This window comes from Neovison vison, chromosome 4, assembly GCF_020171115.1.
Source record: "Neovison vison isolate M4711 chromosome 4, ASM_NN_V1, whole genome shotgun sequence".
Classification (NCBI taxonomy): Eukaryota; Metazoa; Chordata; class Mammalia; order Carnivora; family Mustelidae; genus Neogale; species Neogale vison.
In genome coordinates, this window is record NC_058094.1 from 55,740,757 (window position 1) to 55,764,990 (window position 24,234).

Below are 24,234 nucleotides of genomic sequence, written 5' to 3' on the forward strand. Positions count from 1 at the left end.
AAAAAAAAATCTGTATCTTGCATGATGAATTTTCTAAAAGTCCAAATTCATTGTAGTGAATGAAGAGGAGTAATGTCATGTTCTTCTGTCCTGCGTAAATGGACTGTGCTTGGTTGAGTGTCTTAAACTGCTTACCAGATATATCTCAAGCTTTAATATGCATCATTTCTAATTCCCACCTTATCAAAACCTCAGAGGGAAGAGAGTATGGTTTAGCAGTAAGAAGCAGGGGAGGGTAATTTCATCCATAACTCATCCCTACCACACCTACAAAAATACTCTAATGAACATGTGTAAAATGCCAATTACTTTGTGTTGGGGGCAGCTTTCGAAACTAAATTGTATTGATTTATTTTGTTGTTCAACAAATATTTTATAAATGCCTATAAAGCCAAATATGAAACTAATCATTTGACTTGCAGAAATTTTTATGCTCTTGATACTTTAGTTTTATTTTTTTATTATTTTTTTAAAGATTTTATTTATTTATTTGACAGACAGAGATCACAAGTAGGCAGAGAGGCAGGCAGAGAGAGAGGGGGAGAAGCAGGCTCCCCGCTGAGCAGAGAGCCCGATGTGGGGCTCGATCCCAGAACCCTGAGATCATGACCTTAGCCAAAGGCAGAGGCTTTAACCCACTGAGTCACCCAGGCACCCCTTAAAATATACTCTTATACTTACTTATAAAATACTACTTATAAAATAGTACTACTTATAAAATACTACTCTTTCATGCTTTGCTTGGCTTTGCAATCCTAGGTTGTTCTCTAAGACGGAGATGATATAAAAAATGAAATTCAGATTTATCTTCTACAGGAGCATCAGCCATGTCTTGACCAACTTTTATCAATGGAAATTCTCAGGTTATTAAAAGACTGTAATCATTTGAAAATGCTAGTAAATATGGATGTGTCATAAGAATGTTAGCCCTTTTGCTTTTTGGCTTGATCCACTGCAGAAAAACACAAATTCGTTGAAGGTAGTTTCCCCAAGAAAAACCCACTTCAATATGAGAGATTAATTTGGATGAACAATGATCTGTCACAATTTGTTTTGGAGGGTAGTAGTTAAAAAAATATGAATGCTGTCTTTTCAGAATGAAGCCTTTTAAAAGTGCATTGTTCTCCAGTGAGCTTATCTTAAATAAACCCCACATGTGTAATTATACTTTTCTCAAATTTTCATATATTACTGTAGAGGAAAAATTTTTAAATCTTTTTATATCCTCACAATATTTAAAATTTGACAGTCTTTGGGGTGCCTGGGTGGCTCAGTCAGTTAAGCATCTGCCTTTGGCTCAGGTCATGATCACAGGGTTCCTGGATGAGCCTGGCATCCCGCTCCCTGCTCAACGGGGAGTCTGCTTCTCTCTCTCTCTCTCTCTCCCACTGCCTCTCCCCCTGGCTCATGCTCTGTTAAATAAATTAATAAATTCTTTAAAAAAATTTTTTTTTGACCATCTTCAAATCTGTACTTGACTTGGTGAGTCTGACAGATTATTCTCACTGATTCCACTGGGTATCCACCAATTCGTATGCAACATTATTTTTGCAAGTTCTAGCAAGATTAAGTTTTGTTTGTGGATAGAGCGTATTAACACCCTGGTTGTTTTTTCACTACATTTCAATTATCAGAGAACCTGAGTGTGAAAAATCATGGAGAGGAGTGTTAGAAATGGGATTAAAGGGGCACCTGGGTGGCTCAGTTGTTAAGCGGTTGCCTCTAGCTCAGGTCATGTATCCCAGACTCCTGAGATCGAGCCCACATCTGGCTCCCTGCTCAACAGGGAGTCTGCTTCTCCCTCTCCCGTGTCCCCTGCCTGTGTTCCCTCTCGGGCTGTCTCTCTCTCTGTCAAATAAATAAATAAAATCTTAAAAAAAGAAAGAAAGAAAGAAAGAAATGGCATTAAAGATCACTGACTTCTTGGTTTACGCAGTCAGATTCTGCAGTATACAACAGAAGGAACAAAGTAGGTTGTACTGCTGCTATGATTGCAATGACCAAAACACCCAATATTTCTACCCTCAGTCTCATCAACATGGCAGTGCATTGATTAAGATGTGCGTTTCTTGTTGCTTATTTAGGTGAAGGTCAGAATGCTTATTTGTTTCATGTCTGTTTTTTTTTTTTTTTTTTTTTTAAAGATTTTTTATTTATTTATTTGAGAGAGAGAGACAGTGAGAGAGAGCATGAGCGAGGAGAAGGTCAGAGAGCGAAGCAGACTTCCCATGGAGCTGGGAGCCCGATGTGGGACTCGATCCCGGGACTCCAGGATCACGCCCTGAGCCGAAGGCAGTCGTCCAACCAACTGAGCCACCCAGGCGTCCCCATGTCTGTTTTTAAAAGAAGGTTTGATCAGGCAGAAATAAAGACAAAAGTAAATCATAGAGAAATGCCTATTAATAGGTTCTCCATCCCAATTAACCAAAGAAAAAACGTGCCTTAAAATACTGTTGTGAAATATCTACACTATGTCTATCTATGTTCTTGCAATCTTTCAGTTTTAAGCAGCTTTTCAAAAATATGTTATAGGGATGCCTGGGTGGCTCAGCCGGTTAAGCTGCTGCCTTTGGCTCAGGTCATGATCCCAGCGTGCTGGGATTGAGTCCCTCATCGGGCTCCTTGCTCAACAGGGAGCCTGCTTCTTTCTCCTCCTCTGCCTGCCACTCTGCCTGCTTGTGCATACTCTCTCTCTCTCTCTCTGACAAATAAGTAAATAAATAAAATCTTTAAAAAAATATATGTTATAAACATGTTGCTTCATCCTTGACATTGTAGCATGTTAATGTCTAATTCGGGTACAACATGATGCAATCCCCCAGGAAGCTTCTTTGTTTCTCCCCTCTTGGACAATGCAAATCAAGATAATCTTCTAAGAAGGGTAGTGAAAAGTTTTGCCAATTCTGTTTTACTTCATATGTACCAATATTCTGTAGTTTAGCTTAAATACAACACTCCTTTCAGGATAAATTAAAATGGATACATTAAAAAGAAACTAAAGAAAAAACCCAACAAAATAAAAGATTTACTATAATGCAGGTACATATATTTGAACTAAAAATCAGACCAAATTTTAGAATTGGCTGGATTCAAATGACCTATTGCTGGAGCTTAAAACACACACACACACACACTCACACACACCTAGATATAGATGTTTCTAGTTTTCTACACTGTTGTTGTAAGACTTGACAGACATCTGTGATGTACTCTGTAATATCTTTGAAATGATAAAATGTGTTGAGAGACTTGAAATCTGTCAAGACTTGTGTATAATATTTTTCCTCTATGAACAGAAATGAAAAAAGTGAGAATATTTCCTTGCTCAAATCATAGTAAATGGATTCCCTTATATTACATGCATTCATTTTGAAGATAGAAATGGGTACAGAGGGGCGCCTGGGTGGCTCAGTGGTTTAAAGCCTCCACTTTTGGCTCAGGCCATGATTCCAGGGTCCTGGGATTAAGCCCTGCATCAGGCTCTCTGCTCAGCAGGGAGCCTGCTTCCCTCTCTCTCTCTCTGCCTGCCTCTCTGCCCTCTTGTGATCTCGCTCTGTAAATAAATAAATAAGTAAAATCTTAAAAAAAAAAAAAGAAAAGAAAAGAAATCGCTGCAGAAAATACATAAATACTTTCTGTTGAAGAAGTTTATGATTTTTATAGTCAACATACTTTTTCTAATTGTAAATGCTCATGTATTGTCTCTGACCCAACAATACCACTCCAAGAATTTCTTCATCAAAAATTAAAGCACCAGTCCTGGGTCTTGGCACCATCCACAACAACAAAAAACAAAAAAGTAAAAGCACTAACATATGAAGATGGGCAACTTCGTGTCCATTATCACATACCTTGAAATCAAAAAATAATTTGGAACTTAATATTTATCAGTTTTTCATTTAATAAAATCATGGGACATTCTCTGCACATATTAGGCCTCTATTAAAGGTGATATGGTAGTGTTTTGTGCTAGATATCATCATTGTAATAATAGGCAATGTACTGAAAATATTTTGCAACTAAAAAACACTGTAGGTGTGTATATGTATACACACACACACACACACACACACATATATATATATTCAGCTTGAAAAAGTAATGCAATTTTGGGCGCCTGGGTGGCTCAGTTGATTAACTGCCTTCAGCTCAGGTCATGATCCTGGAGTCCCTGGATCCAGTCCCACAGCAGGAGTCCTGCTCAGCAAGGGTCTGCTTCTCCCTCTTACCTTCCTCCTCTCATGCTCCGAAGCTCTCATTCTCTCTCTCTCTTTCAAATAAATAAATAAAATCTTTTAAAAACAAACAAACTAAAAAGCAATGACATTCTGACACATGCTACAACATGGATAAACTTTGAAAACATTATGCCCAGTGACAGAAACCAGACATAAAAGGATAAATATTGTATAATTCCACTATATGAGGTGGCTAGAATAGGCAAATCCATGGACCTAGAAAGTAGAATAGAGTTTACTAGAGGCTGAGAGGTGGGGAGATGAAGGGTAACTGCTTAATGGGTACAAAGTTTCTGTTTGGGATGATGAAAAGTTCTGAAAATGGATAGTGGTGAAAACTGCTCAAAATAGTGAATGTACTTAATTCTGTGAATTTCATACTTTAAAATGCTTAAAACAGCTAATTTTGTTATTTCTATTTTACCATAATAAAAAATAAAAATCCACTATAAAATAAAGTATAAATTTACCTTGCATTGGGCACATTATAAAGTTTCCATAAAATTGCCCTTATTTTGGGATACCTAGGATCAAACTCCCGCATTGGGGTCCCTGCTGAGTGGAGAGCTGGCTTTTCCCTATCCCCTCTGCTGCTCCCTCCCAATCTGTGCTCTCTCTCTCTCTCTCTCTCTCTCTTTCTTCCTCTCTGTATGAAATAATTTTTTTAAAAATTGCCCTTATTTTAGGAGCTTATACAGGTATTATCATATTTGGGGAAGTGTAGGGAAATCAAAAGCTTAAGTTGGCCCCTTGAATTTTCTTTCTCTCCATATCTGTTTTTTTTTCTAGATTAATGTTGTCACACTTCTTTTTGAACACTAGCATCAGCAAACCATGCTAGCTAGTACTGGTCTCTTCAGGTATCAGTTAATTTTTAATGTACTTTTATGCTGGCAATTGTTTTATAACCTAGGAGGGATGAACATAACTTGTCATTCTCCCCTTAACATGGCAAAAGCAAATACATTACTGCAGACAGCGTCACCAGAAAGAAATAGTAACTTTGAGGCAAACATACATCCATCGTAAGAAAACTGAATATGTTTCAAAGGAGCCTACATCGCTCAACTGCTGGCAATGTTCTTATACATATTTGGCACTACTACTCTAAGTCTAGAACTGTTTCTTTTTTTGTAAAAAAATGGTTTTGATTGGAAAACCCTAAATAAATCATTTGGAATGTGTAACATTCAGAACTCCTTCTGGGATTCCTTTTCCATGAATCAGGGTTCTTTGAATCACTTTCTCACTGGCACTTACTTGTTTTCGAATCATCTTAGCTGCCTTTGTGCCAGTGATAATGAGAAGCTCTCATTTTGGGTTCTAAAGCAGGGAGAAGAATAGAAGGAGAATGTTCTTTCAAGTACCAAAAATGTCTGGGCTAATAAAGGACACACATCTTGTTAAAGTGAACCCAGAGCAGATGTTCTTAAACCATTTGCTAAGGAGTACTTTAGTGGGTCCTTAAACACCTGCAATTGTATGCAAAATGCTATGTGTATTTGTGTGTGTTTGTGTATATACTTGGGGAGTGGATGCATAGCCTTTATTGAATTATCAAAGGGGATGTTAAGGCCCAAAAGTTTAAGAAACACTGGAAAGATTAATTACAAAACAATTTTCAAATGACTCGGATAGCTCTGACCTTGTATTTTTATAATGCTTTCCTTCACTCTTAACACTTCAAAGAGCAGCATGGTAACATGGAAGGAATGTCTGCTAAATATTTAGGTGAATCTTTGAGTCTCAGTTTCCTAAAGTAAAATTAGCATAGAGTAGAAGCCTGAAATTTGATTTCATGGATGAAAGTACCGGCAGAGTGCCTTGAAACTGGACAAGTGCTTATATATGTAAGGCATCTTCTCCTGCTTACTTTTTTTCAATAAAACACAAGCATGATGAAAATAGATACAATATCTTCTTTAAACTTTTGTTTTGGGGGGCAACTGGGTGGCTTAGTTGGTTAAGCAGTTGCCTTCAGGCTCAGGTCATGATCCCAGGGTCCTATGATCTAGCCTGAAGACAGATTCCCTGCTCAGCAGGGAGTCTGCTTCTCCCTCTCCCTCTGCCCCTCACCTGCGCTCATGCTCTCTCTCTCTTTCAAATAAATACATAAAATCTTTTTAAAAACATAAAGTTTTGTTTTGGGGATGTATGTGTGGCTTGGTCAGTTAAGCGTCTGCCTTTGGCTCAGGTCCTGATCCCAGGGTTCTGGGACAGAGTCCTGCATTGGGCTCCTAGCTCAGCAGGGAGCCTGCTTCTCCCCTTCCCCCTGCCTGCCACCCCACCCCGCCATGTGTGCTCTTGTGAACGCTTGTGCACCCTCTTTCTCTCTCTCTGTCAGATAAATAAATAAAATTTTTTTTGAAAGTTGTGTTTTGTTTTGTTAAGCTTATCATATTTTTAATATACATGAGCTAATATACATTGAATGACCTGTAAGCTCACAATAACTTTTGTTGAATATAATTATTTGAATGTGCTTTCACTATATTTATTATTATGTAAATATTTTTAAAACTAAAACAGTACTTGCACACAGTTTGGGAGTTGAATTTGCCTGATGGTAAAGAGTGGGTAGAGATATACCCCTGAAATAATAACCAATTTCTTCACTAAAATCAAACTGCTGAATGTCTACTATGCATATACAAAAGGTTCCTGACTTATGATGGTTCAATGTATGATTTTTCAACTTCATGATCATGTAAAAGAGATACACATTCAGTAGAAACTACCATTCAATTTCTGACTGGATTTTTTCCCAGGCTAGCAGGAAGTACAGTAATCTCTCCTGATGCTGGGCAGTGGCAGCAAGCCACAGGTCCCAGTTAGCCACACAGTCATGAGGCAAACAACAGATACATTTAACAACCGTTCTGTACCTACGTAAAGATTCGGTTTTTCACCTTCAATATAGTATCCAATAAATTACATGAGATATTCAACACTTACCATAAAATAGGCTACGTGTTAGATGATTTTGCCCATCTGCAGACCAATACAAGTGTTCTGAGCTCACTTAAGGTAGGCTAGGCTAAGCTATGGTGTTTGGTGGGTTAGGTGCATTAAATGCATTTGACATAGGGTATTTTCAACTTATGATGGGTCTATTGGGATGTAAGCCCACTGTAAATCAAGGAAGAACTGTGCGTAGCTAGGCACTGTACTCTGAGTTGCAGGTAATAAAAGGTTGTCAGTCACAAACATGCTCTCCAAAGCTATTTTAGGAGAATAAGGCATTGGTTCACACTAAAGAACAGACCAAGATATAAAGTGCAATAGGAATTTAGACAAGGGAGAAAGCTCACCTGATATGAGGATGGTGGGTATGGGGAAAGCTTTATGGAAGAGGAAGTGTGTGATGTGAGCAAGGTTTCAACATATATGGGGTGAGTGAAAGCAACAGATGAAAACATATAGGCGTGACATCATAGGGCACAAACTGGAAATCAAGACCAGCTGGTTTAGGCTGATCACAGGATAGCTTAAGGGGATTAGTGAGAAACTAGATAAAGAGATATCTCAGTTCCTGATGCATATTACTTATTAATGATACTTAAACATGAATATTTAATTTAAAAAGAACATGGATGAAAACTTAAAAATAAAGAAATAATGAAAAAGGTGAAATATTACATAAATCTGGCAGTTAGGAGAGCACTGACAACTTTCAAAATTGCACTTTTTCTACTTATTTGCAGCGGAGACACTGGGTAAATAGAAATTCACTTCTTTAGCTTTATTATTTCTACTTTTTTTTTTCTTCTCCATTTTTCAAAATTTCAAAATAAGTCTATTTCAGTTGCAGCTAATGGCAGTAAGACAGCGTCAGAAAATGCCTTTTTTTTATGAGGTCAACTTTGATGTCTAAATTTTTACTAAGTTACGGATAACACTGACCACACACCATACTAAATTTTTTTATGTGATTAGAAAGCAGTAGATTGACTTCATTCTATCTTGTCAAACCTAAAAAATGTCTGCAATTCATTCAGCATCTAATAGTGCACATCCCTTTTTTTTTTTTTTTCATTCCTCCTCCATCTCTTGAACACCAGGCAATTAATTTTTCCTTTCCCTGGGAAACAGTTAAAGAAAAGGATATAAAGTCATAAATCAATTTCAGTCATGAAGTCATGAAGTCAGACATATATTTCTTCTTAGGGCTCTGAATTTAGACACTTTTCTCAGAAAAATTGTTTTATTTCAATATAACAAAGTCCAAATTCAGAAATCTTTTAAATTTATTTATCTTCCTCAGTTGCACTGAAATGAAAAATTAAATTTTCTAACTTATTTTCTCCCTTCCCAAAAAGGCTTCTCCAATGTAGGTCCATAATTCAGTGAATTCATCTCCCCTATAAAATCACTGGCAGGTATGATGCCAGCTTAGGCAGTACTAGTCCCCTAATTCTGACCCATTTCTTCTCAAAGAATTCAGTTTCTTCAGAAACCAAGTAATAGTCAATTTCAATTTCTAACTATTATTAGGATATTCTCATGCACTAATAATCAACATGAAGAAAACTCAAATTATAGAAATTTTTACTATACCTAAGGTCAATTATACTAATCTGTACTTCATAATTTCTTAAAAGTTAATTATCATATTAACATTTATTATCACTTATTATTCAGAATAATTATTTATATAGTTAAATATTTTAAGATTTAAATATTTTAAGAAAGGTGGTAGAATAAAGGGTTTTGCTGTTCTTGCTCTTTGTTTCCTTTTCTATTTGGTGTGCTGTGCCTGATACAAAATTATAGAATCTTGAGATTTTAATATTTCAAACCCACACTACACTCAACACATAATAACAACAACAATATGCTAAAAAAAAAAAAAAATGGTGCTGAGGTTTTCATGATCCAGGGGAAGAGTTCCTGGAGTGGGCCACTTGGAGTGGGATTTGCCCACCCTTTCTACTCCCTCTGCCTCATATACTAAAGGTAGAGACAAAGAAACCAACTCAAATCCTTCTAAAGTATATTTTATAAAAAGAATTTGTATTCAGAAAAGCAATAATGGCATATAATAGAATTAATATGATTTTTCAAAACTAGTATCTTTGTCTAAAAGCAAAATTTAAAAAGGAAGGTAAGCAGAGATAAAATTTTAGCTATAAACCTTGCCTCTCTTTTTCATTGAGCTCCTCTTTCAATTTGCTAAAATAAAATTACATGGTTATTGAGTCAGACTGTCTCATTTCAAATTTAAAGATAGAGATCCCCAGTTAAATAGAGTATTGGCACACAGACACCCCAGTCTGGCTTATTGCAAATACTCTCTGTTGGTAAAGTGGCACATTTGCAATTCCCATCACAGCCATCTTACCCATTTCAGAGCATATTATTCAAATGTACATCCCTAGGTGGCAACAGGAATAAGGCACTTGAGCTCAGTAGCAAGAGGTTTGTGGGGGAGATCCTAGAACAAGTGGTCAGAACCCTTAAATGGCAAGACTAACTTGAGGATGCTCAAATAACCTGAGGCTTAGATTGGCCAGCTCCAGTGGCTTCCTGAATGCTTGTGGGGAAAGCCTCTCTGGAAACTCTTTCGAGGTTATTGGGGAATCCTGGGACAGACATACTGCTCGCTTTTTGGGGAGTACCTACTTCAAATCCTATCAAGGTAGAGGTGTCTGCCATCCAGCAGCCCCCCCCCCCAAAAAAAAGCTTCAAGGAAAACTGGATAGACACATTCACATTTGTACTTCCATCTATGCCTATGCACAGGGAGCAAAATACAAGTATGGTCCTCTTTCTGACACCCCAACAGATTCTGCTGTCCTCGAAATCCTCTTCTCTTGTAGCCGCAGTGACTACAGCGAAGGAAGTTACCGGGAACCATGTTGGTACTAGGTTAAAAGAAGGATTTTTCGTGCCACGTATTTGGGGGAAGGGCACAGGTTAGAGTATACAGAGAGAATACTAAAACTGGTGTAGGGCAATGCCCTTTGTAGGTCCTTGACAAAATCAGTCATGGAGCAGAGGTTGTGGATTGAATCTGACAAGATCTGGCCTGTGAATGGACCCGGCATCGCAGGGAAATCAATGAAGTAATTGACGAGAGAAGATGATAAACGAAGGGATAAGGTAGAAACAAGTGCTGCTCACCCCAAGCTGAACTCCAGGAGGTAAGTTTCTCCTGTAATATGAGACTCTTTCTAAAGGTTCAGTATTGAAGTAGGTGTTTGACATTGAAATGGGCACAGACCAATTTTGATAACTAGGAAGGGAGAGGACAGAGGAAGGTAGGAAAGATTTCTGATTAGTTCCCCAAGCTGCCTCCAAGGACCTGCTGCTCCAAAACAACAAAATAACCAAGCGAAGGCTGAAGTAGAAAGATAAAAGTGCAACTCCCAGTTATTTCACATTCTGAGTCTTCAATGTCTAAGCGAGTCTCGCACTGAAACGGTCGACTATCTTTAAGAGTATAGAGGCTGACCGCCTTCTTTGTTTGCCCAGTAACACCGCTCCTCCAATCTCAAACACTTGGCTGATTAACATTTCAATTCCAGTTGTTGCTCCTTTTCCCATTGCAGTATGCAGCAAGGATATTTCCCTTCTCTGTATTGCAAAACCCATTATTACCCGAGCGGAAAGAACTAAGCGGCGTGGCGGAGGCTAATAATAGCCGGGCAGCTTACCTTCTCTGGATGCAGTCAGCGCGAGTCCCAGCGCCCGCTGCCCCGGGGCCGCAGTGCCGCCGCGCCCGGCCGAGTGCGTGGTCAGCTCCACGGGCCCCAACCCCACCTGCCGGCTGCAGCAGCTGCTCCCGCCGCCGCGCTCCGGCTGCATGAAGTCATCCCCCTCCCCGGGCCGGATCACCACATTCCGTGCCAGTCGCGGGGGGAGAAGGACCTCTCCCGGCAGCGGGTATGGACTCCTGGAAACTGTGCCCCGACGACCGCTACCCCTCCGGGTTTTAGGTTTCTTTTCTATTAATGCTATTACGCAGGAAGCGTTGCCAGATTGTGGACCGAGAGAGAAGGACCAGAGAAACTTCTCTGCATAGCGCCTTTCCTCCGAGAGCTCCCCTATCACGCCCGCTGCATGGACAGCTCCATTCGACTGTGTGGGTTTCCCACCCTCTTCATTTTTCTTATCAGTATTGTTCATTTCGCAGAATTTGAGACTGGGATTGTCTTTTTAAGATAAACATTCAAACACTCCGGAAATGTTTTAAACCGGCAATCGATCTTTCCAAGCCCCTTGAGGCACGCCTTACTTTCCCCCAACGTGTACACACATGCAAACCACTCACAAGCATGAAAGCTGGGACCTCTCACCCTCTTGCCTACGTAATAGAACAGGAAACTCCCAAAGGAGTGGAGAAGTAGGACCGACCAAAGAAAGCACTCGAGGAAACAGAGAGGGCTGGCCCCAGGATTTTTCTGTTCTTTAGTGGTGCATTTAGTGGACAGATGTTGCCTCTAACACCTTCCCCCCACCCTTCAATTGGGCTGGCTGCTCTGGTGACAGCTATAACATTTGGAAGCCAAGAAGCAGAATCCACAGTAACAGATGGCTGTATTCCCCACCCCCCCACCCCGCCCCAAACGCAAGGATGTATCAGAATTGGCCTTAGGAATAATGTAAGCGAATACACATACAAGCCCCTTCTTAACCTCTTCAAATGGGCACCAGCTATTAAACCCCCGCCCTCCCATTCTGTCTCTTCCTTTCCCTCTCTCTCTCCCTTCCTTCCTTTCTTTCTCCTGCCGACCAGTGTGGGGATTTAAGGGAAGAAAAGGCCAAGGATTTGTTCCCTTTATGGTGACGCCAGTGTCTCTTTCACCCATTGTTAAGTCATTTCCAAGTAAAGAGGTTCTTTGACAGTAGAGTTTAGTGTGAGTGGAATTTCCTCATTTAATTTTACATAGGGAATTCCCCTCAGTAGGTCCAAGCCAGTTTTATCTTGTGGATTTGAAGAGCAGCATAAGCAGAGCATTGCACAAGGCCAGGAAAGCACATTTGATCCATGAAGAGCTCCCATCTCTCTGTTTAGCAGTTCCAAAATTGGTAGGTAGTGTAGCAACAGAATTAAAAAAAATAAAATAAAAATCATTAAGAATTCTTGGCCCTAGAATGAATGTTGTTTGGAAGCTGCAGCAACCTAATTCATGTCTTTGAGTCTCAATTTCATAAAATTAAGCCATTAATATCACCATAAACTGGGAAGTTCTTAATTTGTATCAAAGGGTATGTAGAATCTGGATGGGAGTGTTCCATCTTTAATCTTACTAACCTATAACTGAAATTTATAAATTTAAATATAAAAGCAAACAATGAACCACAATAATATTAGGAGTACCTATGACTTTGTCACCAACAGAAATCACAGATAATTTTCTATTTCAGGTTTTACAGATATCTCAAAAATCACTATGCTGATGTTACAATTAAATCATCACCACCTTTTTTTGTTTTATTTAATAGATTATATATGTTCTTAGAATAGGTTTAGATATACAGAAAAATTAAGGAGATAATATAGGGTTCCTATATATTCCACTCCCAGTTTCCTCTGTTATTGACAGCTTACATTAGTATAGTACCTTTGTTACGATTAATGAACCAATAATGCTACAGTAATATTAACTAAAGTCTGCACAGTTTCCTTAGGTTTTACCTAAGGTTTTCAATTCTTTTCCCAGCTCCCATCCAGGACACTATGCTACCTATAGTTGTCATGTTCCCTTAGGATCCTCTCAGCTGTGATAGTTTTTCAGATTTTTCTAGTTTTTGATGACCTTGACAGTTTTGAGGAGTCGTGGTCAAGAATTTTGTAGCGTGCCTCCCTACTGTAATCTGTCTGATGCTTCTCTCTTGATAAGACTGGGGTTATAGTTTATTGGGAAGACGACCACAAGATAAAGTGTCATTTTCATAATATCACATCAGGAGTATATACTATCAAAATGATTTTCAACTGTTGATGTTGACCTTGATCACCTGACTGAGGTAGTATCTCAGATTTCTCCACTATAAAGTTACTCCTCCATCTTTTCTTTCCATATTATACTTGTTGGAAGGAAGTCACTATGAGAAGCTCATGCCTAAGGATTAGAGAGTTATGCTCTACCTTCTTGAGGGTAGAGTATTCAAATAAAGTATTTGGAATTCTGCACAGGAGATTGTCTTTTCTACCCTAAATATTAATTTATGCAATTATTTATTTATAGCAATATAGAGTCATGCATATTTACTTTATACTTCGAGTGATAATCCAATACCACTTTATTTTGTTGTTCAAGTTGTTCCAGCTTTAGCCATTCCAAGTTCCTTTTGTCAGCACCTACGCTCCTTTGACATACTTCCTTTGATGTCTGTGGGTGTGTGTTATTACTTTGTTATTTACTGGCATTACACCATGCTAAGGCCCACCTTGTATTTTCCTACCCCAGTCCTAGAATCAGCCATTTCTCTAAGAAGCCCTGATTCCTCTTACTGGAGGATGATAATAGCAAGATCTGGTCTTTCAGTGTGGTGGTTGCTAAGGGGGCACCATTTGTTTAGGCTCTCTGAGAAAGTAAAGAAATATATATTCCTCATACATGGGTACATATGTATAAATATTCAATATGTTACTGCCAGTACTTATATTGAACTAAATATGAGTTCATACTAATGCCTTCAAGCCTAATCCATTAACACCTAGATCATTTTAGCTTCCTCCCCTTGCTTATCCATAAATGCCTACAATAATAGTAAGAGGGGCACCAGGGTGGCTCAGTTGGTTAAGCATCTGCCTTGGGCTCAGGTCATGTCCCAGGTCCTGGGATTGAGCTCTGCATTGGACTCGCTGCTCAGTGGGGAGTCTGCTTATCCCCCTCCCTCTGCCTCTAGCTACTGCTCGTGCTCTATCTCTCCATATATATCTCAAATAAATAAATAAAATCTTTTAAAAAATAGTAAGAAATGTGACTCTAACAATCTCATCCATTTAATTGTTCCATTCTAGTGCACATGTATAGCAATATAATCATTGTTAACTCATTAGCTCAATATCACTATTTTTAGTTAATAGAATCACTGTTACGTCTTGTTAGTGAATTTAAATGCCTATACATTTCTATATCACAAATCTTGTTTCTTAAGTATTTTAATAACTGCATTTAAAAATTGGCAATTAGTTTCTTTTGAAATCATATATATTTTATGAATTTAAAAGTTATTTTTTCTGTCCTCTTTTTTAAAAAGATGCCTTTATTCACTTTAGAGGAAGAGAGAGAGCGCAGGGGGAGGGGCAGACGGAGAGCGAGAAAGAATCCTAAGCAGGCTCCCCACTGAGCACAGAGCCCTACTCCAGGGCTCCATCCCAGGACCCTGAGATCACCACCAGAACTGAAATCAAGAGTGGGAGGCTTAAGTAACTGAGCCACCCAGGCTCCCCAAAAGTGTTATTTTAAGAAAAGTTAAAGAAACTACTCCAGATTGTTAAAGGGAACCATGGTGAAAAGAAAGCTAGGATCCCAACCACAGAAGAGTTTTTTGAGGATGTTCTTAAATGGCAGGCATTATTTTTTTTTGAAGATGTTCTTAATGACAGGGATTAGACAGAGTCCATGCTTGGTAAGTGCCACCCTTGGCCTCTCGGGCTGGCTTATCTTCTTTTAAAGTTCTAAATACTTGGAAAAGAGAATATGCTAAATCCTGTAGTTAATAAGTTATAATTTAGGGGCCTGGGTGGCTCAGTCAGTTAAATGTCTAACTTCAGCTCAGGTCATGATCTCAGGGTCCTGGGATGGAGCCCCATGTGGGGCTCCACACTCAGCGCAGAATTTCCTTGTCCCTCTGCCCCTTCCTCCACTTGTGTGCTTGTGTTCTCTCTCCCTTGCTCTCAAATAAATAAATAAAATCTTCAAAAAAATAATTTATAATTTAGTTGCAGTATATGGTAGGTATCAGGTGCTAGAGGTAAAAGTCTGTATAATGTTAAGGAGAAGGAGAATGGGAAGGCAAAGGGAACCAGAAGACTAAAATGACTCTGAAGTTCAGGGGTTTTGTAGTTGAACAGATCTGGTCTTGGATTCTCTCATTCACAGTCTGACTTTGTCCATTTTTAAAATAACAAGAGCAATGGCTGTCCTTAAGAATAAAAAATAGATGTTTGCAAAGTCTTTCCTTAAGTTTGTCTTGAAGCAGTGGAGATTAAATATGGTGACTTAGGACTAGAACATAGTCTGTTGTCCTTCCTAGTATAGTTTTTGTCCTATGAAGCCAGACTCACTGGAGGTATAGACAGGTGTCTCATGATAATTTAGGCTCCTTCATCCATCAAAGTACTCTTGTCAGGTGTTTTTACTCATGACAGAGAATCAGTGTTGATGGTTCTAGGGAAAAGACAAAAATAAAGATGTAAAATGGGAGAAATTAACTGTTCAGGTATTATACCATGGCAAAAGGCATAAGGGAACTAGAAAGAAAAGGAATAATAAATGAGCAATGTTTTATGTCAACACATAAAGCTTCAATCTTTCTTCTTGGAACTTGACATACACCAGTTTGCCAAACAACTTCATTAGTGAAGGCTAGAGTAAGGTGAAAGATACTTATTTTTTTTTTTTTAAAGATTCTATTTATTTATTTGACAGACAGAGATCACAAGTAGGCAGAGAGGCAGGCAGAGAGAGAGGGAAGAGGAAGCAGGCTCCCTGCTAAGCAGAGAGCCCGATGCGGGGCTCGATTCCAGGACCCTGGGATCATGACCTGAGCCGAAGGCAGAGGCTTTAACCCACTGAGCCACCCAGGCGCCCCGAAAGATACTTATTTATTTATTTATTTACTCTATGACTTTTCATTGCTCAGTCTTTAAAAAAATAATAATTTTTTGCTTCTGGCTCTGAGGTCTGTAATTCTTCCTTTCCGATATTCTGGAGTTAGAGATCAAGTGGCCTAATGATATCATGAGTCTCAGCAAGGGACAATGTGAAAGGAGAGCCAGAGGCCAGGTGTGCCTGAAGCAGTCAGTAGTAGAACCAGTCCTTTAGGTTAAGGAGTCCTTCCAGAAGGGGCTCATTTAAATGCAAATACACTGTCAAGGAGTGGTAACCGAGTATAGAGTATCTCATTAGCAGCTATTAACAATTTAGCAGAGATTAGCTTCTCAGATTTATTACAGAGAGGAGTTGTCAGGGTGATACAGCTCCAGCGTCTGTCACCCACTGGCTTGCCAGGTCTCTTGCTCTCCTCACTCCATAGGAGTCTGTTTAAAGCTGGGAATTTGGTTTACTAGGAGAGAATTGGGCACTTAGTAAGCTGGGAATTTGGTTTACTAGGAGAGAATTGGGCACTTAGTATGTGACAGTCAATATTGTCTTACATAATCTTGATTTATAAGAAAGGGTAGGAGGAGAATTTTTATAATAATGGTACGTGTGTGTGTGTGTGTGTGTGTGTGTATGTTTGGTGACTGCTCTGCTTGGGTTCCACAGAAATCTTAAAATTTTATTCCAAATATCTCTTTCAATGAGGCCAGAAAATATATCCTATAAAACCCATACAAATGCAATTCAGGGGTAACAAAGCTATAGTTATAGTACAAGTTGCATTCAAATAATTACAGATAGTGTAAGATTTCCTACATTAATATGAAAGCACTGATACAAGAGTACAAGATAACATTCATTCATATGAACATTGGTATTAGATAATGAATGGTACCAAGCCATCTAACTGAAAGAAGGGAAGTGCTACAAACTGAACAGAAACTGTTCCTTTAGACATTGCTACAAATTCACCTTGTTTTTACTGGTAAGGAGTTGACATATAATACCAGACCAATATAATACAGGGAGTAGTCTGTAACTGGAACAGTATATTTAATTGTGAAATGTTTATTAGCTTAAGTGAAATGCTTAGTAAACAGCATATGATAAATTCAACAGCATGATGTAAGTAATTTTCAAATAAACCTTTCTTTCAAAATCACCATTATAAAGTCATGAAATAAAACAATCTACTTAAGTAGTACTCTTTAAATTTTATTTTTTAAGTTGAAGTCTTTTAAAGAACCTGACCAAATGAATAAATCCCTTCTGAAGAAAGTACTCTTTATTGAAAAAAAATTTTTTTTTTAAAGATTTTATTTATTTATTTGACAGAGAGAAATCACAAGCAGGCAGAGAGGCAGGCAGAGAGAGAGAGAGAGAGGGAAGCAGGCTCCCCGCTGAGCAGAGAGCCCGACGTGGGACTCCATCCCAGGACTCCGAGATCATGACCCGAGCCGAAGGCAGCGGCTCAACCCACTGAGCCACCCAGGCGCCCCCAAAAATGTTTTATTATAATGAATGGATTATTAGATAACATTTATTAAAAATGTTTCTATAATTCTTCATTTTTTTCATGAAAAAGGATTGAATATCAATTCCTCAAATCCAATTAAGGCTAATAAAAAAAGGAAATTTAAATTTGATTTAAACATAAGTTTCAGTGAATTGTGTTTGGTCAGCAGGAAGTTGATATTTATTCAGCAGTTATTGGTGGAGTATCCAATATGTGCTGCTGTCCTAAGTAACAAAGTTACAGAAGTAAACAAATGAATCTCTTCCTTAAGGATCTTCTCTTCCAGGGGAAGAAGACCAGAAGCAGATAAATACAGTTTTTTAGTTTTGGGAAGAGCCATGAAGCAACAGTGTAATGATGCAAAGGTGGAGGCAGTTTTGTAGGGTGATTTGAGCAGAGATGTGGAAGGAGTGTAGGAACAAGTCATTTGAACACAGTTGATACTTGAATAACTTCGCTTTGGGCTTCCTGGGTTCACTTATAGGTGTATGTTTTGTTGTACAGTACTGTAAATGGATTTTCTCATGATTTTCTTAACATTTTCTCTAGCTTACTTTGTAAGAATAGAATATATAATACATATAACACACAAAATACATGTTATCAACTATTTATGTTATCAATAAGGCTTCCAGTCAACAGTAAACTCTCAGTAGTTCAGTTTTGGGGGAGACAAAAGTTACACATGGATTTTTGAATGCACAGGATGTTGACATGCCTCACCCCCATTTGTTCTAGGGTTAACTGTACATTGAAAAGAGGTTTGGCATTTGTAGGTAGGTGAGCTTATACTTTATGTGTTCCAGACTAGAAGGCTAGTTTGTTTGCAGTGAATTGCTTAATGGGAAAATTGTTAGAAGATGAGGTTAGAAAGGTTTGTGAGTGAAAAATCATTTAGAACTTTTTGAACAGTGGTCAAGAGAGAGATTTAAGGGATTAGAAGTTTGTTTGGGGACCTGCTAAATTTGTGATGCCTATCAGATATTTGTGGAGATGTAAAGTAGGTTATGGATATACTAGTCTGAAATTCAGGGAGAAAGGGGTGCCTGGGTGGCTCAGTCAGTTAAGCAACTGCCTCTGGCTCAGGTCATGATCCCAGAGTCCTGGGATCAAGCCCCATGTCAGACTCCCTGCTCAGTGGATAGCCTTGCTTTCCCCTCTGCCTCTCCCCCTGCTTATTCTCTCTCTCTCTCTCTCTCTCTCTCTCTCTGTCAAATCAATCAATCAATCAATCAATCCTTAAAAAAATGAAACTCAGGGAGAGAGGTGTCATGGGTATAATAGAAAATTTGTGAATCATCATAATAAAGCCCCAGGATAAGATGAAATTACTTTGCCAGTAAGTGTAGGCAGAGAATACTTGATGTTGGAGGATGGAGCAGTGGGACAGTGCAGTATCGAGAAGATCCAGTAAAGGGTAAAAGAAGTCAGCAGGCATAAGAATTGTCCCAGAAGCCAAGTGAAAATGTGTTAGAAGGAAGAGGGAGTGATTATTAGTCCCATTGCTGCTAGTAGATTAGGATGAGAACTGTAATTTAGTATAGGATTTGGCAACCTAGAGATAACTAATAACCTTGACAAGAATAGTTCTTGTATAATGGAGAGAACAAATATCAGCAAATGGGAGAAAAGCAGAAACATTAAGCAGAGCTATCCTTTTTGACTAGTTTGCTATAAAGAGAAGCAGAGCCATGGGGTAGTACTTAAGGTGTGATATGGGAGCAAAGACAGTTGTTGTTGTGTTTTTTTTTTTCCTTTATAATGGGAAGTATTACACCTTTGTATACTGAAGGGAACTTCTAGTAGAGAGTGAATAATTGATGATATGGAAGAGAGGAGACACAGTAGAAGAGAAATCCTTCATTAGGTAAGGGGAGAGGAATCCAGTGTAGAGTAGAGGGCTTGGCCTGAGATCAGGGGACAAATACTTCTTCACCAAAGGAGGGAAGGCTGAGTGTGTGGTTTCTCTTGGCTTGAAATGTTGTAGAGAATAACCAGATCTGCAAGAGACCAGACAAACTCTACTTCTCTCTACTGAGAGAAGTAGAACGCGGATTTATTTTATAGTGGCGGACCCAGATGAGCTCCTGCTGGAAGTTCCGTGGCTGGGGCAACCGGGTTTTAGGGCTTTTGTAGGGAACTGCAGGTAGTCAGGTTCTAAGGGCTGTGCTGACTGAAGGTAGCTGGGCTTAAACTGGGGGAGTGGGGGCTGCTTTAGGAGGGAACAGTAGTGCAGGGAGCCTGTGGAGGGAAGCCTATTTACAGAAGCAGAAGCAGAAGCAGAAAACGCTTGTTATCTCTTGCTCCCAGAAGGGCTTCTGGTTATCTCTAGCTTATTGTTAGTAACCTTCCATCTTCTGGGGCCTCCTGGCCTGGGTCTGGTCTGGGTAATTTTCCTCTTGACAAGCGGGTTGGTAGATTTGATGTTTGGAGCTTATGGAGTTTCTATTCCGCCCATACTCTATGTAAAATAAAAGCATCTGGGAATTTAAAAAAAGGAGTAAGTGTTGGAGATGTTAGGAGAAAGAAGTTCTGAAACCATCATCTAGGAAAGAGGGAAAGGAAATTGTTTAATTAATCAGTTTTCTGGTAAGTACTAAGAGTTCACGTAGGGTTAGTGATTATGAATTAAATGAGACCAATTAGCCATTGTCATTTTTCTCCAGCCATATTTAGCTCCTTGGCATAGGTGCTGAATTGGCACAAGTTTCTATTTTTGCAAGGGTTGACATTTTGGACAGCTAATACAATGGAGAGTGAGGGTGACCAGACTCCAGAAGCTACAGGAAAGGGTGATTCTGGTAATCAAAGATTCATGGACTCTAACTGAGGTAAGCAGGGAACTGAGGAATTAGATCTTGAGGACTGCACTTGATTTTAACTGTATATTGGATCAACAGAGCAGAAAATTCTGACTGACAGTGGTATGCTAAGAGCAAACACAGCAGGAGCCCCCAAGGTTCACTCTGTCACATAGGAATACACAGTGTGTGCTTCAGCTTCATTCCTGACTCTGATTTCTTGACCCTTAAGTCAATGACATCATCTAAAGTCAGGTATGCATTTTTTTAAAAAAAGATTTTATTTATTCATTTGACAGACAAAAATCACAAGTAGACAGAGAGGCAGGCAGAGAGAGAGGAGGAAGCCGGCTCCCTGTTGAGCAGAGAGCCCGATGTGGGTCTCCATCCCAGGACTCTGGGATCATGACCTGAGCTGAAGGCAGAGACTTTAACCCACTGAGCCACCCAGGAGCCCCTGAGGTATGCATTTTTGATAAGTCCTTCGAAAATTTATTTTACAAAACTTTTTAAATATCAAAATTCTTATATAGAAATAAGTATAACAGAGCTTGCCGTGTTTTCAAGTGCTTCCCAAGTTATTCCTGGCTCTGACTTTCAGATGTACCTTCTCTAGCATCAGAAGTAAGAATAAAAAGTTGAAATGAAACAAATATTTTATCTTTAAAGACATATGTAGCCCTGGTGTTTTGCTTTGTTTTGTTTTGTTTTCCTACTCTGGGCCAAATCTCGTTACTGACTTCACTTCCGTTTATTTTTCCTCCAATGTAAGCGGTTTATTACTGCTAATTTTCCCCTGTGTGTATGAGGCATGTTTGCCCCCTCGTGGATGATTCTGTAACTGTCACCAGGAATTTTTCTTGTTTTTAGTGGTAGGGGGAAGAGACTGAAAGTGCAAATATTGTGGTGGATGGGAATTACTTTTAAAAAAATGTCAAAACACTGACCAAAGAGATTGAAATCACTAGATATTTAATCCTCTGCTATTAGTTTCAAAATTTGGGATTATGTTAAAACTGCACTTGGGGTGCCTATGTGGCTCAGTCAGTTAAGTGTCTGACTCGGTTTCAGCTCAGGTCCTGATCTCAGGGTCCTGGGATTGAGAGCTGAGTGGAGCCCCAGGGGCCTTAGAATTCAGCAGGGAGTCTACTGGAGATTCTCTCTCTCCCTCTCCCTCTGCCTCCCCCCTGCTCACTCATGCTCTCTAATAAATAAATTTATTTAAGTAAATAAATCTTTAAAAGGACAAGTCAAAGAATTTAAAATTTTGACATTCTTTTTAAATATGAGAAAGCAGAATTATTGAAAAAGCTAGTCTCACCCTTATTTAAATATTAAAATCCTTGTTGTTTGCAACTTAATTGAGAAGGATGAGACAGCTTTTCTTAAATTAAATATTATATAAATATAAGTAGAGGAAAGCCTACCATAGACTAATTTTCACTTACTGCATATGAAAATACACAAGTTATGAGAAAGTCCATTCTTAAGAAACATCAATGAGTCTAACTTTTCCTTAAGCATTCTCAGGAACATACTAGAAAAAGTAACTTCAATGTACTTAATTAAACATGTATAATATAACTCCTAGAGAGCAAAGAGTATCTTCCAACAAACATTTCTTCTTTTATTCATGATTTTATTCATAAAACAAACAAGAAAAAAAAACTATTGAAAACTTACATGTACTTGGCACTGTTTTAGGTTCTGGGGATAAGATGTAGTTTCATTCCTTCAAAGAGTTGCATTCTGATGTAGAGACAAAAATTGCAACAAAGTGTTATAAATTTCACTGCAGAAGTTTTGTGCATGGTATAAATGCAAGCAACGTATTTTAAGTTCATTCTAAAGGATTAGTTCACAGAAGTTTCACAGAAGAGAGGGCCTGAGATGTCTTGGGAGGTCTTTAAAGAGATGAAGAGTGGGTGTTGGGGGTTGGGGGGCAAAGGCAGTCTAGTCTTAGTAAATGTATATGGATATGATTTTGTGGCTTATTTACCCATCCTCAATCTCATAAAAGGAAAGTGAAGTAATATATTTTAATGTTTATGGTGCAGTTTGGTGAATACACTTAAGTGTCAAAAATAAATAACGAAAGTGAGTACACAAAAAAATCATAAAAATTCATATTTGTACGTCTATTGGGACAAATAATTTATTTAAATGTTTAACTTCGTACGTAACAGGATTCTATATTCATGTCATTGTTGCTTTTTTTTTAAGATTTTATTTATTTATTTGACAGAGAAAAAAGAGAGATCATAAGTAAGCAGAGCAGCAGGCAGAGAGAGAGAAGCAGGGTGCCTGCTTAGCAGAGAGCCCAGTGCGGGGCTCGATCCCAGCACCCTGAGGTCAGGTCCCCAGCCGAAGGTAGAGGCTTAACCCACTGAACCACCCAGGCACCCCCATTCATGTCATTGTTAAGCTACATCAGAAGCAGCATTCATAGGTGCACAGATGCATGAAAAGATCATTCACATTGCCTGCATATTATAGATAAGTACTTATTACAATAGTTCTCTAAAAATGAAATAATTAGATGTTTCTCATTGTACTTATCAATTGGTATAATTGGTATATATGAATCATGCTAGGTGAAGAATTGCTGATTAGAAATTTTATGTTTGAAGTTTTTTCATGTAACAGTAAACATTTTCAGCCTTGAAATATCACGTTCAACAAATGGTTATTATGCTGGAGAAAGTGATCAATGCAGTCAAGTGTCCGGAATAAACCCTGTGAGAAGTAACTGAAGAACTGGGAATATGAGCTGAGACAAGACCAGGGGCCAAAGGTGATGGTTCTAATCTACTATTGGAGTTTGACCTATGAAAGGAATTAGGCTTCTCCACTTGAAAGATATATTAGCCAATTTTAGGTTGATAAAATGATGAACTATTTAACAACGAGAACCTTTCAACAATAAAAGAGACTGCATTTTAAAATAATGAACTTCCTGTCACTGAAGTATTTTCACAGAGATTGAAGCCAAGAAGTTGGAAATGGAAGAGTTTTTACAATGAGAAAATTCCTTAATTTTATGGCTCACCAACTCCTCAAATACTCCCCACATTGTGACACTTACGTGTGTGATATCTTTAAGTGGCCATTCAAAGTTGATTGTTACCTTTGCCACACCTTATGAGTCTTAGCCTTCATTCTGAGTAAATCTTATCTTCCTCACAGAACTAGCATTATCCCTAAACAAGGAGACATCTTTCATAAGGAAATGTAAAAGAAGAAATGTCTAAACTAAGTTTTTATAAAATTCTGTTATTAAATTTAGTTTACTAAAGAACTTCAGAGCAGCATGAGTTCCCATGTGCCTTTTACCCAACATCCCTAAATGTTAAGTTTATCATATCATATATCATAGCATGTCATAGCACAATTATTGAAACCAGAAAGTTTGCAGTGACACAATACTACCAACTACTTTTTAGACTATTATTCAAATATTATCTATCATCCTTTGGTCATGTTCGAATCCAGGATCCCTTATTGCATTTATTTGCCATATCTTCTCATTTTTCAATCTGAGATAGTTCCTGAGTTTCTTTTTCTTTATGATCTTGAACTAATGGAGAATCCTAGAAAATTGATAAATGTAAAACAATGTAGAATGTTTCTTAATTTGGATTTGTTTGATAATTTCTCCTGGTTAGACTGATGTTATGCATTTCCCGACAAGAATACCACAGGATGGGGCACCTGGGTGGCTCAGTGGGTTAAGCCTCTGCCTTAGGCTCAGGTCATGATCTCAGGATTCTGGGATCAAGTCCCATATTGGGCTCTCTGCTCAGCAGGGAGCCTGCTTCCCCCTCTCTCTCTGCCTGCCTCTCTGCCTACTTGTGATCTCTGTCAAATAAATAAATAAAATCTTAAAAAAAAAAAAAAAA

At 38.6% G+C, this 24,234-nt stretch overlaps 1 protein-coding gene and 1 long non-coding RNA gene across 4 annotated transcripts in view; one reads left to right on the top strand and one right to left on the bottom strand.

Moving 5' to 3' along the window:
- The window catches only part of PKIA (cAMP-dependent protein kinase inhibitor alpha), a 93,923-nt gene extending 82,404 nt beyond the window's left edge, over positions 1–11,519 (bottom strand). Inside the window, exon 1 of one of the 3 annotated variants that reach the window (XM_044245417.1) lies at positions 10,895–10,985. Coding sequence is in view for 1 of the 3 variants with exons in the window: in XM_044245416.1 (XP_044101351.1) it covers positions 10,895–11,366 (472 nt within the window). In the remaining 2 variants the exon portion in view is untranslated. Of the gene's footprint in view, positions 1–10,894 lie in introns of all 3 variants that reach the window. The other 2 variants (XM_044245418.1, XM_044245416.1) reach the window with 2 other exon arrangements.
- The window catches only part of LOC122904503, a 94,371-nt gene continuing 80,387 nt past the window's right edge, over positions 10,251–24,234 (top strand). Inside the window, exon 1 of the long non-coding RNA XR_006384211.1 lies at positions 10,251–10,381. This is a non-coding gene — a long non-coding RNA (uncharacterized LOC122904503). The remainder of the gene's footprint in view (positions 10,382–24,234) is intronic.